Genomic DNA, 1,881 nt, shown 5'->3' with positions numbered 1-1,881 from the left:
GGGGCAAGATTGGCTCTGAGGCTGGGTGGGCGGGTCTCTGGTGTGTTGTGGACCGGGTTCCCCACACCCCTCCACTTCCTTGAAAGGCTGGGGTCCTGTAGGGTTCTGGGGCGCCCTGGGAGGTTTCTGAGCGTGGGTAGGGTTGGTTCTATTCTAGGAGTAGATATGGAGTGGGACAGACTGGAGAGCCGAGCCGGGTAATGGGACACGAAGGAGGGACAGGACAGTCGGCCTGGTGACTGTGGGGTCCAAGCTCTGACTGTAACACAGCTCAGCGGGAAGGTCTGGGCGAGGCCGTGCAGGAGCTAGGATTGGGGCCGGTGGAGGCTCGTTTCGCGGTTGCCTGGGGAAGACAGGGTGAGGAGAAGACAAGGCCGCGGGCTGAATCCCGAGGGACAGAGGGCAGCCCCAAGTCTACCGGTCTGCCTCACGCGGGCGACCCCTCCACCACCCCTGTGTGCCGCAGGAACTGGCAGCTTCGGACCGGGCACGGCGCCAGGCACAGCAGGACCGCGATGAGATGGCCGATGAAATGGCCAACGGCAGCCTCAGCAAGTGAGTGGTTGGACGATGAGGGCCGGGGTCGCGGGCTGAGCCTCCCTCACCCGCCGTGTCCTCTCCAGGGCAGCTCTGCTGGAGGAGAAGCGGCAGCTGGAGGGCCGCCTGGGGCAGCTGGAGGAGGAGTTGGAGGAGGAGCAGAGCAACGCTGAGCTGCTCAATGACCGCTATCGCAAGCTGCTCTTGCAGGTGCGCCCGCCCGCCGGCCCCTCACCCACACCCAAAAGGAAAGCAGGGCTTTATGTTGGCTCAGCCTCAGTCTGTCGTCAGCCGGCTCAAAAGCAGGAACAGGAGGATGGCGGGGGGGCTGGGGAAGGAAGGGGTGCCCACCACAGGCGAGCAGGAAACGGGAGGGAGGATCCACTGCCAGCAGTGTCAAGGGGCAGCCGAGCCTCTAACACACATGGGCCTCTAAGGAGTAGCTGAGATCCAAAGTACCTACCAGAACCCTGTGGCACATGGCTGTGAGCCCAGCACTGTGGAAGGCTGAGGCAGGACATCCCACGTTTAAGTCCAGACTGGGAACTTTGCAAGGCTCTGTTGGAAAAAACCAAAAAATTGAAGGGCTTGTAGATGTGCCTTACTGTAAAGGCCTAATCTACAGTACTGGGGGGAGAGACAGACAGACAGACAGACAGACAGACAGACAGACAGACAATTAAATCCCTAGATCCAGCCAGTTTTGGGGAAGCAGCCCAGAATTGGGCCAAGAGTATATAATGAAAAAGGTCCAGTTAGAGAGCAAGTCTAGGTCCAACAGCCCTGATTCCTCAGCAGATTAATGGTAAAGGGAAAACCTGGTGTAGGAGGGAGCCATAGGATGACACATCAAAGAGCCGTAGGATTCCACTGTGAGTAATGTGGTGAATTCCTGTCATTCCAGTGCTCAAGAGGCTGAAGCAGGAGACTCACCATGAGTTACAGGCCAGCCTGGGCTACCTAGCCAGAACTTGTGTCAATATAAGTAATAAATCAGGTGCGGTAGTGCACACCTGTAATCCCAGCAGTAGAAAGATGAGGCAGGAGGATTTCCATGTGTTTGAGGCAGGCTGGACTACATATTGAGACCCTGTTTCTAATAATAATAAGGCCAGCGAGATAGCTCAACAGACTAAGGGCCTGCTTAGCAAGTGCAGGAACCAGGGTTCGATCCCCGGTACTGCATGCTGTGCTGGCCCCACCCCTGGGCGCACTGAGCCAGCCATCAAGACTGAGCGTGGTGGCATATGCCTGTAATTCCAGCACTGGGGAGGCTGAAAATAGGAGGATCACTAGTAGTCCGAGCTGTGTAGTAAGACCCTGTGCCAAATATAATTAATAATA

The 1,881-nt window shown here is 57.0% G+C and overlaps 1 protein-coding gene across 1 annotated transcript in view; it reads left to right on the top strand.

Moving 5' to 3' along the window:
- Myh14 (myosin heavy chain 14) overlaps positions 1–1,881 on the top strand; it is a gene marked incomplete at its 5' end in the record, with an annotated part of 62,480 nt that overhangs the window by 53,702 nt on the left and 6,897 nt on the right. The window contains 2 exons of the mRNA XM_023706678.1: positions 467–555; positions 624–747. Coding sequence (XP_023562446.1) covers positions 467–555; positions 624–747 — 213 coding nt within the window. The remainder of the gene's footprint in view (positions 1–466; positions 556–623; positions 748–1,881) is intronic.

This window comes from Octodon degus, unplaced genomic scaffold, assembly GCF_000260255.1.
Source record: "Octodon degus isolate 3935 unplaced genomic scaffold, OctDeg1.0 scaffold00268, whole genome shotgun sequence".
Classification (NCBI taxonomy): domain Eukaryota; kingdom Metazoa; phylum Chordata; class Mammalia; order Rodentia; family Octodontidae; genus Octodon; species Octodon degus.
Note: the sequence above shows the minus strand (reverse complement) of the source record. Positions and strands in the feature narration are given on the sequence as shown.